This window comes from Notothenia rossii (genome assembly GCF_949606895.1).
Source record: "Notothenia rossii genome assembly, chromosome: 6".
NCBI classification, from domain to species: domain Eukaryota; kingdom Metazoa; phylum Chordata; class Actinopteri; order Perciformes; family Nototheniidae; genus Notothenia; species Notothenia rossii.
In genome coordinates this window covers 51,754,701-51,780,437 of record NC_136909.1, presented here as the reverse complement: position 1 = coordinate 51,780,437, position 25,737 = coordinate 51,754,701, and the positions used below count along the sequence as shown (strand labels likewise).

Here is a 25,737-nt window from a genome sequence, read left to right as displayed (position 1 = left end):
TCATACCTGTTTTTCATTTATTCTCTTATTGTTTGTATAACTATAATGATCATATGAAGGTGTGCCGCGGAAATGATCTTTTGAATAATTTGTGACAAAACCGTTCTAAACACTCAGTCCTTTAGCTCACCTGAGCCCCTCAGTCTGACAGGAGAGGACTCTCCTCCAGCTTGTTGTGGAAACAGCTCCTTATGTCCGTTAGTGCAGCTAGCTAACCAGATGCTAACATCACGGTCCCCGCTAGCACCGGTCCCTCTCTCCCACTCTCCCTCTCTATCACACTAAATGCGCTATTGCCACACACACACAGAGCCGAGTTTGAATGACACAAGCACACGTGTATTTCCATGCAATCTCTGATTGGTCTGGTGTCTTGCCTCTGTTGCGTTCACTGAACACGGGAAATTACAGTCCTGCCGTTGTCTCTTGTGTCATGATGAGGTTCACGTAAAGCACGGTTAATGTATTATATTATTGAGGTGTCTCAAATATACGTCAATCAAGTGGCACCTGCTAACGGGGTGGTGGATGATAGGTTTACATCTAAAAACGTATTTTTCAAACATTATTATTTTAATTTAATTTGTCTTTCTTTTGTTACTTTTTTTTTTAACGGTCCGCGATCTACCAGCACCACACTCGCGATCGACCGGTCGATCGCGATCGACTGGTTGGCGACCACTGGTCTATGGTATCACCACAGATAACGGGAGTAACATCGTCAAAGCTGTGAGCCTCAATAAGTGGAAAAGACTGCAATGTTTTGGCCACCGGCTGCACCTCCCAATTGGTGAGTAGGCTATCTGTCTGCCTGTTTTATTTTTTTAATATCAGCGATGTTACAACCATACTTGTCAACCCTCCCGATTTTCGCGGGAGACTCTCCCGGTTTCCTCCCGGGGTCATATTTCTCCCGCATTTCTGACATAATCAGATTTACTCAGCTGTTTCCACTCGGACTTTAATACAGTTACACCATTGTTTGGATTCCATGGTAGCGCGTCTCTTTAGTAGCGTGCGCGACTGAGGGTGAGTAAAATATATCACAGAAAACAGAACAAGAATCAGGCCCGGTTCTACGGGGGTGCGTAAGCGGGCATTGCAGCCTCAGTTGAGTCGTTATGCACCCTCATTTGAAAAATGAAAAAAAAAAAAAGTGAAAAATATGACATGTACAATAACAATAATAATAATAATAATAATAATAATAGTAGTAGTAGTAGTAATAATAATAATTATAATAATTATAATAATAATAACAAGAATATAGTTGAAGTAAAATAAATTGTAATTGTGGTTAAATAACATTGTCTGCTGCATTTATTTGGTCAATTTAAACGGTAAGTAACGTTATTATGTCAGGTGCGCGTGACGTGTGCCGCTGCGCGTTCGTCATTTGCAGTGTGCTTACACAGCAGTCAGTGATGGAACTCAGAAAATGGTCAAAACAACCAGCCCTTATCGCCAGCAGTAACACTGCATCTACTGCATATAATAACAGTTCAGATCATGGGGACATTAAGTTACCCACGGCCACTGTCATGGACACTAACGCCCGACTCGCCGGTTTTGCCCGCCTCGCCCACGGAGGCGGAGCAGCCGCAGCCGTCTTCGTTGCCCCAAACACCGCCACCCCTCAGCGGCCCGCAAGTGCCAGAGGACATCGGCAAAACAGAGCCTGCACCAGTGGTGTAGTGGTCCCTGGAGAAGTGGGTATACTCTTAGTTTTGCAATTTTTTTTAAGCAGCCCATAGTGCAAAGGATTATCGCCCTGTTTTATAATGACATACTCTATTTAGTTCACCCCAAAAATATTAACCCAGTATAGTTACTCAGTATTACTTACACACAGTGGTGGACAGTAACGAAGTAAATGTAATTCGTTACTGTACTTAAGTACTTTTTTGAAGTATCTGTACTTTACTTAAGTATTTCCATTTTGGGGGACTTTTTACTTTTACTCCACTACATTTCAAAGTAAAATATCTTACTTTTACTCCACTATATTACGGGACATCTGTCGTTCCTTCTCATGAGTGAATTATTTGTTATATAAATAAGCAGAGCGTTCCACAAGGTTTAGGAGTGTGTTTATGGGAATTTTTGACCATTCTTCCAGAAGCGCATTTGTGAGGTAATTTAACCAAGAGATTTTGGACAATTCCATACTCCCAACTTTGAAAACAGTTTGGGAATGGCCCCTTCATGTTCCAACATGACCGTGCACCAGTGCACAAAGCAAGGTCCATAAAGACATGGATGACAGAGTTTGGTGTGGATGAACTTGACTGGCCTGCACAGAGTCCTGACCTCAAACCAATAGAACACCCTTGGGATGAATTAGGAGCACAGCCTGAGAGCCAGTCTCTTCATCCAACTTCAGTTGCCGCTTCTGGAAGAATGGTCAAATATTTCCATAAACACACTCCTAAACCTGGTGGAAAGCCTTCCCATAAGAGTTGAAGCTGTTATAGATGCAAAGGGTGGACCGACGTCATATGAAACCCTATGGATTAAGAATGGGATGTCACTTAAGTTCATATGCACATCAAGGCAGGTGACCCAATACTTTTGGCAATATAGTGTATATATATATATATATATATATATATATATATATAAATAAATATCACCACAAATATTGAATATCATCATTCAAATAATTCAACAATAAATTCAAAACGATATGTTACAAAACAACAATATATAGTTAACAATGAACAAAAATATATACATTTTACAACATATCCATGAAAACCAAAGTGACTCTCTCAACCCAGTGCTGGGTTTCTAAGTAAGTGCTCATATTACAGTATTTTCCAGACAGACTTGCTTTCTGCAGGAGTTTTCACACCGCATTGCCTTGAACGCATAGAAGTGGCAGCACGGTGTCTCTTCAACCAGGTCCTCATATACTTTTGAGGATCAAACATAGAAGTAGGGGGGCCGTTGATATTAATCATCATCAAGTTTGATATGTTTGAGATCAGTAGTACAGCCCTTTTGTCTGAGCTTATATTGTTCATAAGGCTAAAGTTCCTCTCACACTCTGCTGTGCTGACAGGGAATGTCTTCATACAGTTCATGAGTGGTTTTAGGTCCTTGGGCTCACTATTGGGCTCTTCCAGTAGGTCTCGCATCCCATTCAGTGCTTGGTCTGTGCACAAGTGAAATCGCTTGCACAGTCGCTTAACCTGGTCTTCACCATGGCGAATGCTGGGGTTTGATGGCCATTTACTCTGATCAAGGATGCTGAAGTCCTTGATGACCGCATCTTCGAAAGACAAGCGTTGCTCAAGATTGTTCACAAGGCTTTGTAAGAACTGGCCTGGATTGATTGACTTCAGCTTTGCATTTCCTACTAGAGCTATAGAGCGATACTCTCCAGCCTCTTTTGCCTCTAAAGCCTCACAGTATTTTTCACCTGGACTCTCTTTGAAAGACTGTATCACTCTGATTGAGCATTTCAGCAGATGCTCTGCTCTGAGCAGAGTTATAGAATGAGCTTGAAGCTCCAGTGACACTACACTTAGTTCATGGAGAGTGTCATACATGAGCCCAAGGTCACAGATAAATTCAGGACTTTGAAGACGGTATAATAAACCTCTGTACATTTGTTTCTCTTTGGTGGACCTCATCTCATCGGAAGACGCATTCTTAAAGTGCTGCACAAGACCTCCCAGGGATGTCCACACAGCACGAACAGTACGAAAGCTACTGCCCACCCAGCGTACATCTAAAACTCTGCCAATGCGAAGAAGTTGTGAGCCTACTTCAGCTGCTGCATCTTTGAGTTCACGCTCATTTTTGTTCGACATACTATAAAGTGAATATAGCTTCTGCATAAATATTTTAAAGTGGTTGACACCCGTCACCTCATCAACAGCATTTGACACAGCTAGTTCCAGCCTATGGTTCATACAGTGCAACACAAAGAGCCTTGGGAATCTCGAGGTCAACCTGGTTGCTACTCCTGACTTCTTTCCTAGCATGACACTGGCTCCATCAGACACAAATGTTACCCAGTTTTCAAGAAGCCACTCTTCTGTAAAGCCAGCCTTCATTAAACAGGTGAGTAAAGCCTGTTCTATGCCATCTGCTCTCTGATTGTCTAATTCAACTAGATCAAGGAATATGAAATCAGGGCTTGCTCCTTCAATTGACGCTTTTACAGAAACTGTCATGACAGGTTTGTGACTTAAAGAAGAGGCCTCGTCAATAAGGACAGCTAACTTCGTGGATGATGCTATTATGTTACTCACAATTTTGCTCTGCATCTCACTGGCAACATGTTGTATGATTTGTGTTGCACTGTAACGTGAATGAAGTCTTGAGCCCATCTTAACACCATTCAGTTCCTGCAGCTCAATGAGGCTCTCATGGTCAGAAAAGGGTCTGTTCTTTTTGGCCAAATGGTAGGCTGTTCGGAACACAGCATCAGTTTCCTTCTTGTAGGACTCAGTCATAACCTCCACTGCATTCTCAATGGCCGATTCTTTTTGTTGTTCTGCCACCTTCACAGCCTGAGAGTGTGCCTTGGACAAAGCATGTTTCCTGATCTTATTTCTCAAGACTGACAGACCTGTTTCTCTACTTCCCTGAGAAGACACTTGAATTTCAAAGTTCATCCATTCTCTTGAGAGTGATACACCTTGCTCCTTGTTGATCCCAATGGAGTTCACACTGCTACAAACCAGACATCCTGTGAAGCATAAACATACAATGTAACTACTGTATCCACAGCTGTATGTGTGCATGGTCTATTTTTCCCATATACATAAAAGGACACACACACACACACGCACACAATATTAATGTGTGTCCACTGTTTCAGAAGCTACCTAAACTAACAAGATACCTAAACTTACCAAGTTTTTTGTTTTTGGATCCCAACCAGCGGTTCTTGGATTTAAAATCCTCTTTTTGATTGACAGTCCACAGGTCAGGCCAGTCATTATTGATGTCTAAGGGAAGAACAACAAAAGTGATTGAATTATAGGCTATAAAAGGGGAACAATGACCATAACCTATTCAAAAGTGTAAAGTCGTCACCTTCATAATCTGCATTATTAGATTTTTCATTTTAGCCCCCAAATAGTCAAATAGTCAATTACATAGGGCCTAGCTGTAGCTTTATCCATGGCTGTGTCAATACAAAGTGTGAAAACTCTTCTAAGAAAAGGCGTTATTACGTGACTCAATGTTGCACACAAATTAGACCTAAACACAGACAAACCTTGTGCCCTTTTCAACCAGGTCCTTGGTAAACAACAGCACGTTTCCTTTCGTGAGGAAGACGCACTTTTAAACTTTTACCGTCATATAAGTCTTTTACTTCCTACCGCATCCTGCCTTCAAAATAAAAGTACCCGTTTTCATAATGTATCCAAATTCGTGGATTCCACGTAGCGTCGCTATGCCCGAATCTGGCTGTGCGTCGCACAAGGTCAAAATGCCCTTGCTATTTTTAAGCTGTTGGCTGAAACAACAGTCGCCAAAGTAACACAGATATAAGACTTTATTCAATCCTAAAAGAGGTAGATCGGCGGGATAAATGGCTGTCTTTAATTAGAAGAGACCACTGGCAGCCAACATCTACCCTCAGATTGTGCAGTCTCCTATAAATTAGCACTAGCTACATTTGACCTCAAATTATGTAGCTGCTAGTGCTAGCTAGCTAATTTTTTATCTCCATTTGACAGGAAAACGCTGACAATCCAAAACACTAATCTTCAGTTGCCACAGCTAATGTTACAATTAAGCAGATAGCTGTGTCACGTCACCAAACACACGATGATCTTAGCATTATGTTAGCTAACGTTAGCTAAGCGCTAACGTTCTTCAGATTGCGTGGTACCTAGCTATGCTCTTGAAAAGCCTTCAGGCTATCTCTGGTGTATGGGGATGGATTTTGTGTACAAGATAAATGTAAATGTCAGGAAAATAAAGTTGGGGCAGACACTTAGCATAAGGGACACAATAAAGTTCAGAGTAATAAATATGGATTGCAGCAAATAATGGATGTATTTTCCAAATGTCTTTCTGTCTCACTAAGGTGTGCTGTGCTCATTGCCATGAAGCTATAATAGCTAACTAGCGCCAATAGAATCAGAAATACTAAATTTAAAAGTTGAAACCAACTATTAACGAAAATAATGCTATTACTACTTTTATGTTAGTATATATGACTACCTAGCTACGATTTGTTACAAAAATCTTAAAATATAGAAGTGAGACCCACCGTTATTGTCGTCTTCATCTCCTTCCCTGTCAGCATCCTCTTCAACGGATGAGGGGGACGGAGGGAGCGCAGGTGTTGGGCTGATGTCAGGGCTGATGATAACAGGGCTATCAGCTAACAGCTCCGGTGTTCTAGCCTCACTATCTGTAGCTGAGCTGCTGGCCGATGTAGTTCCACAAGGACGTTTATTGTAAAAGGAAATTTTAGTCTGAATGGCTCGCTTCATTTTAACAGTTCATACAATTTTTGTAATGGGAAATAGTTGAAAGTAAATTAACATTTGTCTATATGCAGTTTTTTTCCCTTATTAAGACCCGCCCTACTCTGCCTCTGATTGGTTTTTCATCAGTTCTCGCGCTGAAAACCTGACCAATCTAACCAGCGAAGGCATAGAGTTAGCCAATATGAGGCAGAGTAGGTTTGTGTCATGAGTCTTCACAGTACTATGAAATGACATTGAGCCACTACTAAATAATGCGCACCAGCGGTGATTGAGAAGTGGGTATACGCCATGGTGTCTGAAAAATAAGTGGGTATACGCCGTATACCTGCGTATACCCTGGACTACACCACTGGCCTGCACAGGTATATTTAAAAAAGTACCCAACTCGCCTGTACAGTGGGGTAAGGCGCTCATTTTGCCGCTCATGGTTTCAAAACAAGCTCATGGTTTCAAAACAAGATTGGCTGGAATATTCATGTAAAAAAGATGCCATCTTCTGCTATGCATGTAGACATTTCGGTTCAAGTAAGTCAGATGCCTTCACCACAACTGGCTACTACAACTGGCGCCATGCTCTAGGCTACGTGATAAGGGACTGGGAAGGCATGAATCAAGCAAAGAGCACATAGATCCATAGATCTCGTAATTTTGCTCTCAAAGTGCACCAGATTGATGCATTTAACTTCAATATTTAAAAAAAAATCTTCCCGGAAGAGCATGCCACCGGACCCCCCTGGAGGAGGTGACGAACCCCCCTAGAGCAGTGGTCGCCAACCAGTCGATCGCGATCGACCGGTCGATCGTGAGTGTGGTGCGGGTAGATCGCGGACCGTTAAAAAAAAAAAGTAACAAAAGAAAGGAAAATTAAATTAAAATAATAATGTTTGAAAAATACGTTTTTAGATGTAAACCTATCATCCACCACCCCGTTAGCAGGTGCCACTTGATTGACATATATTTGAGACACCTCAATAATATAATACATTTACCGTGTTTTACGTGAACCTCATCATGAGTCATAACACAAGAGAGGACGGCAGGGCTGCAATTTCCCGTGTTCAGTGAATGCAACAGAGGCAAGTCACCAGACCAATCAGAGAGTTGCATGGAAATACACGTGTGCTTGTGTCATTCAAGCTCGGCTCTATGTGTGTGTGGCAATAGCGCATTTAGGGAGAGAGGGGGAGAGAAGGGGAGAGAGGGACCGGTGCTAGCGGGGACCGTGATGTTAGCATCTGGTTAGCTAGCTGCACTAACGGACATAAGGAGCTGTCTCCACAACAAGCTGGAGGAGAGTCCTCCCCTGTCAGACTGAGGGGCTCAGGTGAGCTAAAGGACTCTCTGAGTGTTTAGAACGGTTTTGTCACAAATTATTCAAAAGATTATTTCCGCGGCACACCTTCATATGATCATTATAGTTATACAAACAATAAGAGAATAAATGAAAAACAGGTATGAAATAGCCTACTATATGGCAGTAAAACAAGATTACAGTTTGAAAGGGGAGTGATTTGTAAAATATCCATAAAGAAAAAGAAAATCTGTTTACAGTTCTGTTTCATCTGGGTGTTGTGAGATGAATCCATAGATCTCTTCATGTTGCTCTCAAAGTGCACCAGATTGATGCTTTCAACTTCAATATTTTAAAAAAAATCTTCCCGGGGGAACATCCCCCCGGACCCCCCTAGAGGAGGTGAGTACCCCCCTAGAGGAGGTGAGGTCTGCCTCCCACTCATAAAAAATAGCACTTTACCCCTGCCTATATGCCTTGAGCTGATTATGGAGCCTTCATTGTAACAGTAATTCAGATGCAATTAGCTCATATAAAAGGCCTCAAATTGGAAGCATTGTCTGGGCCGTCTTTTTCACTCAATTCTGCAATAGGTAGATCTCGCCTTTCACCTAGGCCGAGGTCCGTGATCTTGGGCTTAAAAAGGTTGGTGACCACTGCCCTAGAGGGTGTTAGGTCCACTTAACACTATCAAAAATAGCACTTTACCACTGCGCCCTCTCTAATCTCAGATAATCTCAGACCTGAGTCATTTTGTTCTGGAACCGGGCCTGGTAATCGAGCTCTTTGAAGATCCAAAAATCCACGGTTTTCAAAACAATTTGATCGGATTGGCAAAAACTTCAGAATTTGTATTGACCGCCATTCAAATGACAGCGTTGTTTTCCACCAAAAGTGGGCGGGCCGTAATTTTTGCCCAGAAGTGACGTAGGTGTTACTCTCATCTATGGCTGTAGCCTACCCCAGCAATACCCTGGCGCCGCCACTGCTTATAAAAGGGAATCTTTTTTCAAAATGTCAAAATCTTTCTACTTCTGCAACTGATATGGTAACACGCTAGAAATAATGTTTAAATTCCAAACTACATTTGTGCTGAATTGGAGTAATAACTACACACTGTCCTTGGAGCAGTAAAGTGTGGGAGGTGCAGCGGGTGTCAGCGGCATGGTCAGCGGGGGTCAGCGGCAGGGTCAGCTGGGGTCAGCGGCAGGGTCAGCTGGGGTCAGCGGCAGGGTCTCTCTGCTCCCTGGTTGGATCAGCTCTGTGGCAGTGAGGCTCACACCGACCATTACATTTGATTTAAGCCTCTGGGATAGATTATGTATGTTGCCATAGCTACACAGCATGTCTCTCTCAGTGTAAGATGTCCTCTCACCCAAACCCGCCTCCTCACTTGATGTTATAGGAATAGCTCAGCCTGTGGAGGATGTTGAACACAGGTAATGCTCCTAACAGAAATGATGGCCCTCTAATTATTAATACTGGACCACAACATATCCATAGACAGGGACTGATCTGTTGCTATAAAGAACAAATTACAACCAATAGTAACAACAACAGCAGCTTGGTTGAGAAGGCTCTTTATGTATTCTTTGTTCAAAGTAATAATTGTATCGCACAGGATGATAAATCATTATAACTACAGAGTATAGTCAGAGTCCCTCTCTGCATCACAGCCTGCTGCACTGAAATCATCCACATTCAAAACATCTGCATCAAATGACACAGTTACACAGAGGGGAAGTGAGAAAGGCACCGTCTGATTAACACTATGCTTCCTGATCACACTGCAAACAATTATATGTGCAATCAACAATTGGACGTCCTTCTCTAGATTTCTTCTTCTCTGTCCTGCTGGAGGTCACACAGTGGTGAAGGTGAAGCGAGTCACATGATGGTAGTCCTCACCGGGACACAGGAGACAGGAAGGAAAGGGAGCCTTAAGAGAGAGACACACACACACACACACACACACACACACACACACACACACACACACACACACACACACACACACACACACACACACACACACACACACACACACACACACACACACACACACACACACACACACACACACACACACACACACACACACACACACACACACACACACAACATTATGATTCTGTGGAAACCAAGGTTGTGATCTATTCGGTCAACCCTATTCGACCTGTAGGATTGGAACACATCACCTGTACCAAAGCACCAGTCTCTCTAACAAGGTAGCCTTTATAACGGATAAAGCAAGATGCAACAGATACAACAGGACCCTCTCAGTAACATGCAGTGTGTTTGGATGAGGAGCCTCTTACCTGGTTCACGGCATCAGGCCAGTTCTGCGTCTCCAGACAGAAGGAGCTGTGCTTCCTGTACCTCACCCCCCCCTTTCCTGTCAGACCATCCAGGAAATTGGCAGTGTAGAACTGGACCCCAGGTTGGCTTGTAGAAACCTCTAGGACCCGCCCACTAGCTGGGTGACACACTCTGAGATGAAGAAAGAAGTATTCCTGCTAGACTTCATTAAAGACAAATGTGTGTGTGTAGTGTGTGTCAATGTGTATTCTGCAGCAAACCTGGCAGCATCTCTCTCTGTCCAGCTGTCTCCAGGGAACGACAGGCAGAAGTTATGGTCAAACCCAGGACCCGGAACTTCCTTCAGCCGAGGGCCAATCAGAACAGGCGTGGTAAGGTCAAAGGGTGTGCCTTTCACCCGGCGGATCTCTCCTGCAGATAGAGGACATATAGATTAGATAGGTTAGAGTGTGTATCGCTGGAGAAAAGCCGACAGGCCCCTTCTGTTCTCTGAAAGAAAGCAATCTCAGCAACATCACAGAACTCATTGGTTATTCAGTTATGTTTCTTAGCTAAAGAGCCTTGTGTTACGTCCAAACTGGAACATACAGTAGACCAGGGGTATCCAAACTACGGCCCGCTGGCCATTTTTAATCGGCCAACAGCAAACTAAAAAAGTATAATGACTTAAGTATAATAAAACTTCTGCTTGTCTTATATTGTACTTCTTAGATATATTCAAATATATTACAAAGTATTCATGTGTTAATTAGACCCTCCAGAAAAACGCGATTCTGCGATCGCAGAATTTACCGCATAATCAGCAAAATGGCGCAGATTTTTAAAAAGCTGCATATTTATCAAAAGGCCGCATAATCCCCGCATTTTTCCACACAAAGTTGAGAAAAAAAAAAGTTAACTCGTTTTGACGTGACGTCATCAGCTCGCGCATCACAGAATGTAAACAACACTGTATAGAGTGAACGTGTGGAGCTCACACGATAGAGAAAACACCAAAATGAAAAAATCTAATCCATCTCATTTACCGACAAACATTTCTACTAAAGACCGGGCAAAAAGTGGGGGGAAACTATTCTGCACCCCTTGCAACTGTGTGTTGGAGCATAAGAGAAAATCGACGGTGACGACCCACTTTGATTCATTCAAACATTCGAAAATGGTTTCTGCTGCTGCGGACAAGAAAGCCAAACAACTCATGTTCATCAACCTCCAAAACCCTTTCGAGGGCTACAAGAAACGAAGTGAGTAGCCTCCAAGATTGAAGCTAGTCAGATAACGAAGGAGTAAATGAAAATAGAATGAGGTGGAAAAGTGTGTGTGTGTCTGTGTGTGTGTGTGTGGGGGGAGGGGGTGTGTGTGAGATTAAAATAGCCCTGTTGCTTTTACAATAAATAACAATTGAATGTGTTTAATTGAATAGTAAAGGGGTTTAAAGTTAGTGGCAGGTTGTGTGTGAGAGAGAATAAATACGACAGCCCAATATTTAAAAAATATTTTATTCTTTTTCTCAGCATATTTAGCATATTTCACAACTTTCCGCATATTTCGCAACTTCCCGCAATTTCACCGCATAAAATCACATAAAAACCCAGCATGTTTAATTGCATAATCAAGGATTTTAGCCCGCATAATCAAGGAATTTAGCCCGCATAATCAAGGATTTGTGCCCGCGTTTTTCTGGAGGGTCTAGTTAATAAGCCCTATTTTCAAATAAATTCAGTCAATTAAAGTTGAAAACATGTTCCAACAAATCTAAGTTGATAAGAAAAAAGCCCAATAACCTATTTTCACAACAACCTTGAAATATACCCTTCATATTTCCTCTTATTATCAGCAATCTGAAGCTTCTGTTTTAAGGAATCTGCTGCTAACAAAATTAATTAAACCCTATGGAGAGCTGTGATGTCTGCAGTTTTTTTCTTAAAGCATTTTCAAGTACCTCTATCAAGAATAATTTACCTACATTGGATGATTTTTTTCAACTTATAACTGAACTTATGAGGTAATAAACCTCTAGTGAGTGGCCCAGCCATTGTGTATTTTTCTGTATGTGGCCCTCGGTAAAAAAAGTTTGGACACCCATGCAGTAGACTGTATTGCGCCCAAGAAAGTTGACATACCATTTAATTGTTAACCCTGCTGTCACACAGCCCCCTGCTGGGACGAGGGTTCACACACACACAGCCAGCCACACACACCCTCCTGCTGCTGCTGCAGCGGAGCATCAGGATGTTATCATCCCTGTGAGACTGTGTACTGGTTCTGACTGACAGCCTCCTTAACTTCACTGCCACAGACCTTCAGTGGGCAGCTTACCTCATTTATTTGTAAAATAATACACTGAATGACACCAGGCCATTATCAGATTGATACTGCTTAAAGAGCCTGTGACACGAGTTTCCCCCATCATCCAAACCCATCAATTTGAGTAAATATTGTCCACTTGAAAACCGTTACTCAACTGATATTGGATATTTGTACTTTGATAACCATTAATCTGCCCTTCAATGTTGACCATTTTCTGGATCTTCTCGGGATTCTTCAAGTCCCGCCAGATTATGTGTGACGTCATTGCGGGCACAGCGCTCCAGCTGCACCGTTGAGGATCCCAGCATCTGCATGTAAACCTGATGTAAACGCACGATGGCGCTCACAGCAGCAAGCTCAGACAGCGAAAACAGTTTAATTTTGAACGTGTCTGAGAGCTCATATGAGGCTGAAGGATTGGTTTATGCTGTATCTGTTAGAAGTTTAGGAATTAGGTGCGTCAATATGGGCGATCATACGGTCATGTAGCCAGTGGTGGATTGGGACTAAAAATCATCCCGGGACTCTCGACCGGCCCACTTCGGTACCGCTAGTGAATTTTCAACGGGGGGAGTGGGGGATGTGCTAGTGCTATTACGGCCCATCGGGATTCGTCCCGATGGCCAGTCCGCCACTGCACCCAGCCCAGACCACGTAAACTGTCAACGGGGGGAGCCTCGCTGCGGGGAAACGGTGGACCTAGTGTCCCGATCGGAGTGGGAATAATATAATAATAATAATAATCCGTGCATTTTATCCATTAATTTCCCCAACATTGTGGTAAAAAAAAACACAGGTTTAATCCATGTTGGTGTACCACTACTACAAAAAGCATCGGTTTGTTTTCTCATCAGGAAATGCAGACCGGCTCAAACAAAAGATTTTTAAATCATCATCCTCACGATCATTTAATGTATCATATGTTCGCCAAATTGACATGAAAGCACTAATAAATGTAGTTTCATCCACTTGAGTTCACATCTTACGGGAGGAAATTCAGCAGCTCTCACTACCGATTTTTAATCCTAATTTAATCATCATCTTCACCATGATCATTTATGTTTATGTTCGCCGAATTGACATGAAAGCACTGACAAATATGAATATACTGTAGTCAACTTCATTAAAACGTTATTAACGTGCCTAAACTCAGTAATTCACAATTTCTACGCATGACAACACATTTTGTCCGTTTTTTTGGATCTCTCGCCGCACAGTGAAGCGTTCCCGCATTGACGTCACTTCCGGCTTCCCCCAAAACTTCAAAATGAGTCGAAGGAATTTCCCCCCGATGTTCGAAAATATTGATATTTATCGGAACGGTATCGCACCTTATTTTTTAAACTGAGGGTTCGAGATTACATTACATTATATTACATTGCATTTAGCTGACGCTTTTATCCAAAGCGACTTACAATAAGTATATTCGACCAGGAAGATACAACCTTGAAGAAAACAGAATCATATAAGTACATCAGGTTTCATAGAGCCAAACATTTCAAGCGTTACTCAACTGGCTTTAGATAAGCCAGTCCTTTATTAGTATATACTGTAAGTGCTTTGTTAGTAATTCTATCGCCCGAATTGGAGTCGAAAGAGATGAGTTTTCAGTCTGCGCCGGAAGATGAGCAAGCTATCTACTGTCCTGATTTCAATGGGGAGCTCATTCCACCATTTTGGAGCCAGGATAGCAAACCCACGTGTTTTTGCTGATTGGAACTTGGGTCCCCCTCGTAGTGCGGGTGCAGCGAGCTGTTTGGCCGATGCAGAGCGGAGTGTACGTGCTGGGGTGTACGGTTTAACCATGTCCTGGATGTAGGAAGGGCCAGATCCATTCGCAGCATGGTACGCAAGTACCAGTGTCTTGAAGTGGATTCTAGGAGTTACCGGAAGCCAGTGAAGGGAGCGGAGGAGCGGCGTGGTGTGGGAGAATTTTGGAAGGTTGAAGACCAGATGAGCCGCTGCATTCTGGATGAGCTGCAGAGGTTGGATGGCACATGCAGGTAGACCAGCCAGGAGGGAGTTGCAGTAGTCTAGGCGTGAGATGACGAGAGCCTGGACCAGAACCTGCGCTGTTTTCTGGGTCAGCTGGGGACGTATCCTCCTGATGTTGTAAAGCGTGTATCTACAGCAGCGGGTTGTAGCAGCAATGTTTGCAGTGAAGGACAGTTTGTTATCTAGGATCACACCCAGATTACTTGCAGTCTGAGTCGGGGAAACAACAGAGGTGCCGATGTTGATTGTTAGGTCAAGAGTGGGACAATCTTTTCCCGGAAGGAAAAGCAGTTAAGTCTTGTCAAGGTTGAGCTTGAGGTGATGAGCAGACATCCACTGAGAGATGTCAGCTAGGCAAGCAGAGATGCGTGCGACGACCTGGGACAGAATTAGTTGGGTGTCGTCAGCGTAGCAGTGGTATGAAAAACCATGCAGGCTAATGATAGATCTGAGCGAGTTTGTGTACAAGGAGAAGAGGAGGGGACCAAGAACAGAGCCCTGAGGGACCCCTGTAGTTAATTGACAAGGGTCGGACTCGGATCCTCTCCAAGATACCCTGTAGGTGCAGTCTTTGAGGTATGAGGTAAGGAGGGAAAGTGCAGAGCCTGAAACTCCAAGTTTTTGGAGAGTGCGAAGGAGGATCTGATGGTTCACCGTGTCGAATGCAGCAGACAGGTCCAGAAGGATGATGACAGAGGAGAGGGATGCTGCTTTAGCCGAGTGCAGTTCCTCTGAGACAGCAAGGAGAGCAGTTTCTGTTGAGTGACCTGCCTTGAAACCAGACTGGTGCGGATCCAGAAGGTTGTTCTGATGGAGATAACAGGAGAGTTGTTTAAAGACAGCGCGTTCAAGTGTTTTAGACAGGAACAGGAGGAGAGACACAGGCCTGTACTTTATAACATAAGACGGGTTGAGAGTGGGTTTCTTTAGGAGAGGGTTTACTCTTGCCTCCTTGAGACTGTTTGGAAAGTGACCAGAGGTTAGAGAAGTGTTGATGAAGTGGGTGAGAAACGGTAGAATATCAGGAGCGATAGTCTGAAGGAGGTTTGAGGGGATAGGGTCCAGAGGACAGGTGGTAGGACGGGCAGAGGTAATGAGGGTAAGAACCTCACTTGGAGAGAGAGGGGAAAAGGAGGTCAGTGTGTGGGTGAAGAGAGGGTCTGGTGACCCAGCGGTGAGTAAAGGTGAATCAGAAAAAGAAGAGCGAATATCATCAACCTTTTTTTCAAAGTAGTTAACAAAGTCGCTTGACAGAAGGGAGGAGGGGGAAGGGGCTTTGGGGGGGTCCAAGAGGGTGGAGAAGATAGAAAATAGAATTTTGGGATTGGAATAGGAAGATTGGATCTTATCTTGAAAGAAAGTGCTTTTTGCCTGAGAGATGGAAGCAGAGAAAGAGGAGAGGAGAGCCTGATAGGTTAGGAGGTCGTCATGGTGTTTGGATTTCCACCATTTCCGCTCTGCTGCCCGAAGGATGGTTCTATTAGCACGCAGTGCGTCATTTAGCCAGGGAGCAGGAGGGGACTGACGAGCCTGCCGAGATGTGAGAGGACAGAGAGAGTCCAGAGAGCATGAGAGAGTAGAGAGGAGAGTTTCTGCAGCAGAGTTCGGAGGCAGGAGTTGGAACGAATCAGAGGAAGGGAGGGCTGAGAGCACCGATGAGGCAAAGGTAGAGGGGGAGAGGGAGCGAAGATTACGGCGGACAGGTGCCGGATGAGAAGAGATTAGGTTGTTATGTTTGGAAAGGGGTAGAGAGAATGAAATGAAGAAGTGATCGGATGTGTGGAGCGGGTTTACAGAGAGGTTAGAAGTAGTGCAGTTCCTTGAGAATATGAGATCAAGGACATTGCCAGCGTTATGAGTTTGTGGGGATGGAGACAGTGAGAAAGCAAAGGTGGTTAACAGAGATGTTAGTTCAGATATCTTCCCTGTCTGGAGGTTGAAGTCTCAGAGAAGTACAGCGGGAGGGCCAGTTTCAGGGATGTGTGAGAGGAGATTATCTAATTCCTCCAAGAAGTCCCCCAAGGCGCCTGGTGGATTGTAGAGAACGACAATGGTTAATTGTATAGGATGGGTTACTGTGACGGCATGGAATTCAAAGGTGGAAGGAGTGAAGTTAGGTAGCTCGAAGAGGGAAAAGCTCCAGTTGGGAGAGAGCATGAGACCAGTGCCACCTCCTCTCCCAGAGGGTCTGGGTGTATGGGAGAAGGACTATGCTGTGGAGAGAGCTGCTGGGGTGGATGTGTTGGATGGAGTAATCCAGGTCTCAGTGAGAGCAAGGAAATCCAGAGACTGCAGGGAAGCGTAGCCAGAGATGAAGTCAGCTTTAGGAACAGCTGACTGGCAGTTCCACAGGCCCCCTGAAACGAGATGTTGGATCTCAGTGGAGCATGTGGGATAGAGGAGAGCAGGCCGGTTATATCGATTAGGAGATACACGGGGCCAGTGATAATTGCGAGAAGACACATGAACAGGAATGGAGGAAATACACATGATTATAGCATGAGGGGCTAAAAAAACAAATACAAATATTAGAGATAATCAAAGTAGGATTTGCCTCCTCTTTGCCTCCCTCGTGACTCCCGCAGGACTCCAATGTCTTTGTCAGTCTTACTCCCGCAGGAATCCAATGTCTTTGTCAGTCTTCGTCTGATGACTAGATGACTAGTAGCCCAATATTTCATTGCACAACAGTTGTTGGGATGCTGTCACAGGCTCTTTAAGAGAAGCTCCCTTTTTGGGTGGGAAAAAGAAAACTCTCTCATCCTCACACTATCCTCCTGCTTATCTGCAGAGAGCACAGAGAGAGTAGGCAGGCTTACTACTTTACCTCTGCATGGCACAGAATTGCTTCCATATTTTTTAAATCCGATTCTTATTCAGCCCTGGAGGTGGATTTCCATTCTAACACAGATTCTGTGATAAAGATAAACAGTCATTAGCTCCTCTGTCTCCAAGGGAAACCAGAGCTAATTGCAGGGTAATGAGAATGTTTGTCTGACAGAGCATGAAGGAACACCCTCCAACACAAAATAACTAGTGATTCCACACTGCTGTACTAGCAGGGTGATGGTTGATTTAACATTAATACAGGGTATAAGGACCAAGTTAAGGAGAATAAGACAAGGGATGGTTGTTAGAGGAGAAAGTAAAGATGGAGAGGAAGCAAAGTCAGTCAAAGTGTTTCCTCTGCCAGCTTAGTTGCAGCTTTTTGTGTCACTAACTGAGCTGTTGCTCCAACACAGTTTGCTATTGGTGACTGTTGAGATCTTCATAGTATGTTGAATACTTAAAACGAAAGTTAATTATAATCAAGTATAATCAATTATATTTTTGTATAACTCACAATGAAAATGTGCCCTTTGTTATTTTTTGTGTAGTTATGTTTTTCTATATTTACAGTATAAACAAAGTGGTTTGTTAAGTTGAGTGTAAGGCCTATAATGATTTATGGGTGTCACTGATAAGGGAGAAGGCAATTTCTTCCCTCTCCTCTCACAACAGTACACAGGGAGTGGGGCTCCTGGCTTAAGGAGAAATACATTGAGGCCTCAAAAAAGTGATTATGTCATAGCCGAGAATAATATTTTGCAAGTCCTGCAGGTGTCATGTCCTTTTTACACAAACATGGGAAAGTGTGTCTTATGCCATAGCCACTAGAATATGTCTGGTCATGTCCAGTCCTGTACATCAGAGGCCATGCCCAGTTTCCACAAATATGAGTATGGAGGAGGTGTCTTTAGGTTTCTATATCCTGTTGTTGAGCATAAAGACACTGGCAGAGAGGGAGAGAGCGAGAGAGGGGGGGGGGGGGGGGGGGGGGGGCTTTCCCCTGGTATACTCTCTCCCGGTAAAAGCTCTGTCCCTCAGAGCTGGGTTTTGCTCTCTGTAAGGTTCTCTCAGACTTGGTAAATATCTCTCAAATTTCTTGGTTGAATGCTGAGTGAATTTATTTGTGAAATGAGTGGAATTAATTGAGATGTGTTTGTGAGTATTAGGCCCGCCACCTGTGAGGAATCTTCCTCCGAATTCATGCGGATAGGAATTAGGGCTGTGCATCTTCACTGGTCTCACGATTCGATTCGATTACCATTATCCTGTCACCGATTCGATTCGATATCCTGATGCATCCCGGTGCATCACGATTCATACAACGCATCCTCAATTTTCTATATTACTGCATATGGCTTCTTTTTAATCAATGAATAAATGCAGTAAATACATATGAACTCTCTTTTTATTATTTAGAAAGTGCTTCAGAAATCCATAACATAAATGTCTTGACATTAATTTATAAACCAAAATAAATCAATTGCATAGCTCTAGCATCCCTATACAGTATCTGTGTGTGAAATTGTCCCATCCTCAAAAACAAAAAACTTACACTTCTGCGGTCTAGCTGCAGCTTCTAGCAAAGGTCTTCTATTGAAAAAAGGACACTTAATGTCCTGAATGTGGCATCACTAACATGACTTGAGTCTGAACACAGCAGACGACAGGAGTATTCACATCAGCATATAAAAACAAAAATAGTGCATGTGGGTGCACACTTACATTCTCTGTCTTACTGTTACATAAATCCCATGAATATATGAGATTAAGTTAGTCTCATCATATCTCAATCAGTGATTAAGTGAATAATAAAGTTTATATCCGGTTACTATCAGCCTGTCACTCATTATTTTCAGGGAGGGGGCGGGGTTTGGAGGAACTGAGAGGAGACGGTGATCGCGGAAGCTTTTTCCTCCTGCCTTCACAAACTTTACACACGTAGCCTATCGTCTGAAAATAGCAAGAGGACATTCATACTCTGCAATCCAAGACTTGATAAATCCACCAAAAACCTGACATGATTGTAACGCGAGTATTTCTTTAAAACATAAATCCCTGTGTGTCTGAGCCGCAGCGACACGGGCTGATTCAGAGCGGGTCCTTCTGCTGTTGGTTCTGGACTGTTGTTCTTGTGTTGGTGGATAAAGCAGACTGCTCCGTGTTTGGTGTCGATGTGCCATTGTCACGTCTGTCCCCTGATCTCTGCGTCACCGACCGATTTGATATTAAAGTCCATGTAATGTCCAAAATAAATGTTATTCTGTGTTAATAAATCGCTTCATCACTTTCCACTGTTTCATTTGACATATCAACATCAATGATTCTTTCCATAAATACCCCCCAAATAACATGAAATGTGTGCCACTTTCCCGTGTTATTCCGCTCCGGTAGCGAAAAGCTTGCCAGCCATTAACCCAGCTGTGTGACGTCACACGTGGCAAACACCAGCCTCGTCTGGATTGTTTGTTTTGTATCCTTCCGCTATTTTCGCTCAACATATGTGTAACCGGACCTCGCTAAACTTTTTTTATCTAACAATTCATGATGGGGAAGCGATGTGTAGTTGTGAGCTGTGAATGTTTCCTGATTGCTATAAACATTGATCATGGGTGCTGGAAGATTGTGCACAAAACTCGGGTCAGAATTAAGTTACTACAGGTGTTATGCCAGCTTGAGCTAAATGTCACCAGAGTACAGTGAACTTGCCTAGTGACTGAAATATATAAAAGTTGAAGTGAAATAAGTAAGGCCAAAAATGAATTACGTCTGAATATCTTTATTATTTTTACCACTTTTAATTATTTGTGGGCTCGCACATATACCAAAATAGACTAATGTACACTGCAATAAAGATAAAATGTTACAAGTGAAAAATTAACAAAAGAACCCTTTTTTATTTATCAAACAGTAAATTAATACAATCTTACAAATTTGCGATTTGGAAAATGTTGTTATATTTACATGTTTCTTTGGAAAAATAATATTGTAAATGATGTACTTTGTAAATTATTTACATCATGCGAAACCATTTTAACCAGTTCAGCTGCATGACTTATGTCAAATTACAGATTTGGCCATTGAAATCCATTATAGCGGCCTCCCGGTTCAGGGAAAGTCTTCCGTATCTCGGTTACAGCACATGCAGGCAGCGGGACTCTGATTTTTGGGCCGAGTACACCCCAGCACCAACGTACAAACTGTCGATAAGCTGTATATCGATACTTCCTAATGAAAAAAAAGTATACAGATTATAAATATATTTGGAGAAAAATAAAATGTTATGTAGTACTATTATGTAGCAATGGTTACAAATTGGCTTATAACATGATATTTGTATTTTACTTGTACAAAATAAATATGAGGTTATACATGACTGCTTGACAGAATCATAGACCTCTTATATATTTCCTCACATGTGTAGTTGTTTCTTTTCCCAAGCATACATTGAACTTGCATACACAGAAAAAATAAAAGCCAAGCTGTTTTTGACTGCTTGAAAGAGTTTAATGGTATCTTTAAAAGTGTACCATATCTGTAGCGACTAAAAGTATTATATGAAAGCAAAGCTGCAATAGGCAGTTGGGTCAATCAATATTTACTTACTGGTGTAGTGGGCCATCAACTGCTCTGCGTTGTTGTTTGTATTGAAGATACGCTATTTTCAGTGTCCAAACACTGAGACAGCCTTCTCTAAAGCCTGGGTGGCTAATAATGCACCTTGGGTTCTCGTCGGTGTCTTCTATCTGGCAGAGTCCTGCACGGGTCTGATTTTCAAGACCCGCTCCCACCCCGCACTCGTGACGTGCAGTACCGAACCCGCCCCGCTACCCGCACATATTGCCAATTAGTTCCGCAACCCGACCCGACCCGCCGGCACATGATCCGCAACCCGACCCGAACCCGCATATATATAAGCAGTGACAACGTGCAATTATTAACACACGCAGTTGCATATTTGGCTCAAAAAGCCTGGGATGTTGGTTATTTTCTCCATCTAGGATGACACCAAAAGCCTCCCAGACGTTGGATTTCGCTCTTGAGGAAGAGTTATTGAAAATGCTGTATTCTCCGCTATAGAGAGCTTCACCTCAGCCATTCAGAATGTGGTGCGCTCAGCAGCAGATAGATGCACTGCAGAGGTTATGATTATGCTCGGTACCGCGGAGGAGAGGTCTGAGGATTTAAACATTAAACTAAATTATTATTGTTTAAATATATTTATTATGCAACACCCGCAACCGGACCCGCATCATCTTTGTTTTACCCAGAAGCGAACCCGGAAAAAAGCGTTTGAAAAAATACCACCCACAAATCACCTTTTTTGCGGGTCACCCGTCGGGTACCCGCGGATACCCGACCCGATGCAGGACTCTGCTATCTGGTCAGTAGGTTGCAAACTGTCTATTTGTTCCATCACCTGCCAGATCTCTCTGCAGCATACACATTCATCTGCAGTGGGCATGCTTTCACAGCATTGACATGTACACCTGAATATTGTACATAACATTAAAAAACAAAACAATATCTGCCGGACGTGTGAGGAACAGATGACAAATTAAGATCGACATTTAGTGCAGGTCAAATTAAATAAAACAGAATTTACCATTCAGTATTGCCGACTCGAGTCTCGCCGGCTGCGGAATCCGCTTCTCTTTCAAAAGTTTCTGCCTCGTTGTTCGATTGCTGGGCAGGAGGCTCGTACTTATAAGGCAAGATGCCTTGAAGTGAAAGGCTAGCTGGTTCACTCTCTACTTCTGTGACTGAATCCAGATAACCCACCGAATCTGAGCTTGAATGATCGCTGTCGCTGTCACTGTCTGAAGTTATCGCGTTGCTTGCCATTTGGACTGATTTGATCAAATGGCAATGTTTGCCACGTGTGACGTCACCGCTCGTTCGGGAGTGATCGGGGGCGTACTCGGCAAACTTCGGAACCAACATCGGTTTTTAACGTATATGTCATTTAATTATGACGAAACTTTAAACATTTTTATTTATTTTTATTCTGGTGATATCTAAACTACATGTTAAAAAACACCTGTGTTAGATGCATTACATGGCCTTTAAAGTGACAGAATAAAAAAAGTTATTGTAAAGCCGCGGCCGTAAAATCAGGAAGCAACGTTACTACGCTATAATCGATTATGTTCTCACTGCATCGATGCAGAATCGTCAACGTCCGCATCGCGATGCATCCTAGAAACGATTATTTTCAACACCCCTAATAGGTATGGGTTTTTGAATGTTATTCCAGCCACCTGTCGGATAGGTATGTGTTTGTGAATATTAGGCCCGCCACCTGTGAGGAATCTTCCACCGAATTCATGCGAATAGGAATGGGTTTTTGAATGTTATTCCCGCCATCCTACAGTCCGCTGGCATCACAGGCTCTGCCCTTGCATGGTTCAGGTCCTACCTGACAGACCATAGCTTCTAAGTGCAGCTAGGTGCCTTCTCCTCTGCCAAAGCCCCTATTACCTGTGGGGTTCCCCAAGGCTCGATTCTGGGCCCCATCCTTTTTCTACTGTACATACTGCCCCTAGGTTTAATTCTCACAAAACACAACATCCCCTTACGCCGATGATGTACAGATCTATCTGCAACTCAATTCAAATGTCAACTCATTGCAGCTATTGATGGACTGCTTAGCAGAGATCAAATCCTGGCTGAGCCAAAATGTCCTCAACCTCAATGAGAGCAAGACTGAGGTTATCTTTTTTGGGCCCCAACCTCCAGCCTCCCAGGTTGATATTCTGGGCTCCCTCAAAAATAATATCCTCCCCTCTGTCACGAACCTTGGAGTGACCTTCAATAAAGCTTTTAAATTCGATAAGCAGGTCAACAGCGTAGTCAAAACCTACTTTTTTAAAATATGACTATTGGCCAAGACCAAGTCGTTTTTATCTTTTAAAGACCTGGAAAGGGTTATTAACGCCTTTGTTACCTCAAGGTTGGACTACTGCAACGCTCTGTACATGGGTATGGACTAGTGTTAATTTCGTTGACTAAAACTATGAAGAAATATGTTCGTGTAGCAACCTTTTTTTCCATGACGAAAACAAGACGATGACGAGACGGCACCGACGGCAGTAAACAATAACTGTAACGAAATCATCATGCAATATCGTTGACGAAAAGTGACGAGACGAAAATGTAGTTAACTAAATAAAAACTATGCCAAAATCTCTCTTTACTTTCGGTGACGAAAAATTAGGAGACTAAATATTATCAAAGATAACGTTACACCTCTGATAGTCAGTTTTTCTCCCAGCAGTTCCATTTCCGGTACTGAGGCTGGGCAGTAGCTGTCTGTCTGTGCTGCGCACGGCGGTACATTTGAATTACACCGGGCCAGCGGCACACTGTGAACTGTCAGGAAGACTCAGGTCTAACTAACCTTATTCAACAGAAAATAAAATGGCAACAACAGGGCTTGGGAGCAGTGGTCGCACTCACGTTAACCGAATACCCCCCCATCAGCGGGAGTGATTGATAAATTGTGCACTCTACGGATAATAATGGATTATGACAGAAATGTTACGATCCTGTCCGTCAAAATGACTGACAACGAAAAAGTCTAACGCGACCACTGCTTGGGAGAAAGAAACAATGTGATATTTGGGCCCATTTTCGATACAATGAGGCGGAGAAAAAAAGCGAATATATTGTTTTATCAGAAGGGAAGCAATGTGGCCATAACACAGCTGGTAAAGACATCATAAACCTGACCAGAATTATTAAGAGTGCAAAGCTGCATTCTTAATCACTCAACCTGTGTTTTTCATCAAATAAGGACAATATATAATCTTATTGTGAAATAAGTTTGACTAAAATGACAAATTATTGGTTTTGGCTAGACTAGTTTGACTGAAATGTTCTATATAATCTGATGACTAAAAAAGACTAAACAGTTTTCATTGACAAAAAGTAGACTAAAATAATTAGTTTTCTTTGACTAAAATAAGACTAAAATGCTCAGACTTTTAGTCGACTAAAACTTGACTAAATAAAAACAGTATGAAGGTGACTAAATATGACTAAAACTAAAAAGGAAGTTTAACACAGGACTAAGACTAAAACTAAATAAAAAAATTGCTGACGAAATTAACACTAGGAGGGCTCAACGCTAACTTTTAAAAGTGGTTGCCAGGCTGGCAACCAGGCATCACCTTTTGGTTGCCAAAACTGAAAATAAGGTTGCCATTTTTAGTCACCTTGTATTTTAAGATACTATACAATTATACATCAACTTAATAATGAACATGTGACACAAAAGAATGTTCAAATGCTTTACAATAAGTAATTAACACAATTATTTGAAACTTAAGTGGTAGTAAACTTGTCCACCCATACAAAATACCAGTAGTGTAGCTGTTGTCATGTTCTTCACAGATCCCTCACAAATGAATTGAGCAAGTCACTAGTTTCTTGGTCATCCGTTGTCTCCCTTTCAAATGTGGGTTTCCTTGACCTTTGTGCTGACCCCCACCATAGATCCATTGGCCCTTCAGCATTGAACTCTTGGATTGGCCAGACTAATACATTTCTAATGTTAAATAAATGAAAACCATTCACAGCTGAGAATTAGATATTAATTATTAATGCTGTAAATTACCTTTTAATATGTCTAACTATATTTAAAATGTGTTACCTTTTTATAGAAGTGATTATCATTTTATGCCAATATTTAAATATTAAAGTTTCGTTTTACACTTTTATTTTGGTAGTAATAAGATCGAGACTCTTATTTTGAAGGAACTTTTACCGGAAGTGAATTGACAACATTCCTCTTTGCTTTTCGTTCGGGTTCACCTTGCACTTTATCAGTTGAATCACTTTGAACATTCATTTGAGATGTTGACAGGTTGGCCAAACTTTTTACCCCACAGTCAAACAACTTAATTTGCTTCGCCTTTTTTTGTAAAATAAACACGCGCATATACGTGCATCGCTTTATGGCTCCGTAATCACACCAAAGCACGTGCAACTTAAGTATCAGGTTCCGACTGGTCACAACAATAATTAAATATTACTCTTAATACAACAAATAATTAAAATTTATCTATTTTGGGGTGCAGATTTTGCTGTTTGCTGTCCTTATTTCTTTATGTTAAAAACTGGTTGCCACTGATGCCAACCAAAGGCCAAGAAGTTGTTGACATTTTTTCTGAATGGTTGCCAATGGCAACCTGGCAACCGTTACTGTCGAGCCCTGACTAGTATGGACCAGGCGTCAATTAAACGCCTGCAGCTAGTGTAGAACGCAGCTGCACGTCTACTCACTGGCCACAAAAAGCGTGACCACATCACCCCAATTCTGGCCTCACTGCACTGGCTTCCAATTCGGTTCAGAATTGATTTGAAACTCCTTTTATTTGTTTTTAAAGCACTAAATGGGCTGGCTCCGGCCTATATAGCTGAACTCCTCCAGCGCTACACCCCAGCCAGAGCTTTAAGGTCTGCTGACCAGCTGCTGCTGGTAGTGCCCAAGACCAGGCAAAAAACCCCAGGGCACTTCGCAGCAGCTGGCCC

At 42.7% G+C, this 25,737-nt stretch overlaps 3 protein-coding genes across 5 annotated transcripts in view; all 3 read right to left on the bottom strand.

Annotated features, from left to right (window-relative positions):
• Positions 1–2,468: 2,468 nt before the first annotated feature.
• On the bottom strand, positions 2,469–6,970 carry LOC307044611 (E3 SUMO-protein ligase KIAA1586-like; the record flags this gene model as incomplete). Its single annotated transcript, XM_079689922.1, has 4 exons — positions 6,242–6,970; positions 4,869–4,964; positions 3,047–4,702; positions 2,469–2,506 (listed from the first exon to the last, which is right to left on the bottom strand). The coding sequence occupies exons 1-4, from the start codon at positions 6,465–6,467 to the stop codon at positions 2,469–2,471; spliced, it is 2,016 nt and encodes a 671-aa protein (XP_079546048.1). The 5' UTR covers positions 6,468–6,970.
• A 2,349-nt stretch (positions 6,971–9,319) lies between these two features.
• galm (galactose mutarotase) overlaps positions 9,320–25,737 on the bottom strand; it is a 72,084-nt gene continuing 55,666 nt past the window's right edge. For all 3 annotated transcript variants that reach the window (XM_079690972.1, XM_079690974.1, XM_079690973.1), the window contains exons 7-9: positions 10,335–10,485; positions 10,074–10,245; positions 9,320–9,694 (exon numbers count right to left, since the gene is read on the bottom strand). In XM_079690972.1, coding sequence (XP_079547098.1) covers positions 9,617–9,694; positions 10,074–10,245; positions 10,335–10,485 — 401 coding nt within the window. In that variant the 3' untranslated portion in view covers positions 9,320–9,616. The remainder of the gene's footprint in view (positions 9,695–10,073; positions 10,246–10,334; positions 10,486–25,737) is intronic.
• On the bottom strand, positions 10,497–22,390 carry LOC307042858 (uncharacterized protein; the record flags this gene model as incomplete). The annotated part of the gene is made up of 3 exons (XM_079687023.1): positions 10,497–14,754; positions 14,805–16,319; positions 22,360–22,390. The coding sequence occupies 3 exons, from the start codon at positions 22,388–22,390 to the stop codon at positions 14,723–14,725; spliced, it is 1,578 nt and encodes a 525-aa protein (XP_079543149.1). The 3' UTR covers positions 10,497–14,722.